General features: G+C 59.0%; 1 protein-coding gene across 1 annotated transcript in view; it reads left to right on the forward strand.

Moving 5' to 3' along the window:
* Window positions 1-65: 65 nt before the first annotated feature.
* LOC105531511 (complement C4-A-like) overlaps window positions 66-2,149 on the forward strand; it is a 10,307-nt gene continuing 8,223 nt past the window's right edge. The window contains exons 1-7 of the mRNA XM_011969440.1: window positions 66-152; window positions 311-467; window positions 565-681; window positions 787-958; window positions 1,186-1,418; window positions 1,494-1,661; window positions 2,055-2,114. Coding sequence (XP_011824830.1) covers window positions 82-152; window positions 311-467; window positions 565-681; window positions 787-958; window positions 1,186-1,418; window positions 1,494-1,661; window positions 2,055-2,114 — 978 coding nt within the window. The 5' untranslated portion in view covers window positions 66-81. The remainder of the gene's footprint in view (window positions 153-310; window positions 468-564; window positions 682-786; window positions 959-1,185; window positions 1,419-1,493; window positions 1,662-2,054; window positions 2,115-2,149) is intronic.

Here is a 2,149-nt window from a genome sequence, read left to right on the forward strand (position 1 = left end):
GGGATGGGGAGCATGGCCTTGGGTTCAAACAGCAGAAGGGTGAGTGTCACCTGAGCGGCCGCCTCTCTTCTCCAAGGCTACATGCGGATCCAGCAGTTTCGGAAGGCGGATGGTTCCTATGCGGCTTGGTTGTCACGGGACAGCAGCACCTGGTGAGGTTGGGGGAGGGGTTCCCAGGCTCTGAGGGCGTCAGGGCCTGGGCAGGGGTGGGACAGAGCTGGTACAATAGGAGGGTGAATGACCAGGCACCTGGGGCGTGGGTGTAGCCATAAGCAAGTCCTTATCCCCAACCCTCCTTCCTCCCCTCCAGGCTCACAGCCTTTGTGCTGAAGGTCCTGAGTTTGGCCCAGGAGCAGGTAGGAGGCTCGCCTGAGAAACTGCAGGAGACGTCTAAGTGGCTTCTGTCCCAGCAACAGGCTGATGGCTCGTTCCAAGACCCCTGTCCAGTGATACACAGGAACATGCAGGTGCGGGCATGCTGGGGTGGCCCGAGGGGCACCTGTAGGAGGAGTCTCTTTGCCTCTTCCCCCTCCTGTTTGACATCATCTTTTCTCCCCTCACTAGGGGGGGTTGGTGGGCAGTGATGAGACTGTAGCACTCACAGCCTTTGTGACCATCGCCCTTCATCATGGGCTGGCCGTCTTCCAGGACGAGGGTGCAGAGGAATTGAAGCAGAGAGTGGTAAGGACAGTGGCGTTTCTGCCCTCCGCTGGCCCCCAGTTCTCCCCCTTTTTCCTCAGGAATCCAGGAGTCCAGGCCCCAGACTTTCATCCTATTTTCTTCTAGGAAGCCTCCATCTCAAAGGCAAACTCATTTTTGGGGGAGAAAGCGAGTGCTGGGCTCCTGGGTGCCCACGCAGCTGCCATCACGGCCTATGCCCTGACACTGACCAAGGCTTCCGGGGACCTGCGGGGTGTTGCCCACAACAACCTCATGGCAATGGCCCAGGAGACTGGAGGTGAGGGACGAGGGGCTCCTGGCAGTGAATCTGATGCACAGGGGACCTTAGGATCCCTGAGTGTGGCCAGAGGGAGAGGCTGGATGAAGACTCAGAGGACGAATGAAGGTGTAAGCAGGGTGTGTTGGGGGAGAATCAGGAGAGTCCAGTAGGCAGTGACTAAGGGCCAAGGGACCAGGCTCTTCTCCCTGCCCTCCTGTTTACTTGTGGTTTCCCTTCACTTCCAGATAACCTGTACTGGGGCTCAGTCACTAGTTCTCAGAGCAATGCCGTGTCGCCTACGCCGGCTCCTCGCAACCCAGCCGACCCCATGCCCCAGGCCCCAGCCCTGTGGATTGAAACCACAGCCTACGCCCTGCTGCACCTCCTGCTTCACGAGGGCAAAGCGGAGATGGCAGACCAGACTGCAGCCTGGCTCACCCGTCAGGGCAGCTTCCAAGGGGGATTCCGCAGTACCCAAGTAGGGGCCGCCCCCGGACTCTGGGGGTGGGTAGTCCTGAGAACAAGCGCTTGAGTCCTGACCCAACCTCCCTAGGACACGGTGATTGCCCTGGATGCCCTGTCTGCCTACTGGATTGCCTCCCACACCACCGAGGAGAGGGGACTCAATGTGACTCTCAGCTCCACAGGCCGCAGTGGGTTCAGGTCCCACGCGCTACAGCTGAACAACCGCCAGATTCGCGGCCTGGAGGAGGAGCTACAGGTGAACCACTCCCCGGTGAACCTCTCCCTCGCGGGGTAGCCAGGACACCTGGGCCTCGTGGCCAGGTCAGAAGCCGTCCCCACCCTCCCATCCGTGGAATCCCCGCAGCACTTCTTCCTGGGGTCCCTGGGGGAAGACTGACTTCCTGCCTGTGTGACCTGGAGCTCTGAGCTTCAGTTTTCTCACTTGGAGAGTAACATATGCAGAGTTTACCCTACAGGGTTGTTAGAAGGCTGAAGTGAGATAATTCACGTGCTGGTGTAGACTTTGTGGAAATGTGAGGTGGGGAGAGGAGGTGGGGCTGTTTTGAGGAAGGAGACAAGTTATTGGAGCCGCAAAAATAGGTTTGCTTATGCCCTTCTAACATCGCCTTCCCTTTCCTGTTGCTGAAAGTTTTCCTTGGGCAGCAAGATCAATGTGAAGGTGGGAGGAAACAGCAAAGGAACCCTGAAGGTGAGGGCCCGGGAAGGGGCAGGGCCGGGCACTGG

The sequence above is a fragment of the Mandrillus leucophaeus genome, unplaced genomic scaffold (assembly GCF_000951045.1).
Source record: "Mandrillus leucophaeus isolate KB7577 unplaced genomic scaffold, Mleu.le_1.0 Scaffold890, whole genome shotgun sequence".
Taxonomy (NCBI): Eukaryota; Metazoa; Chordata; class Mammalia; order Primates; family Cercopithecidae; genus Mandrillus; species Mandrillus leucophaeus.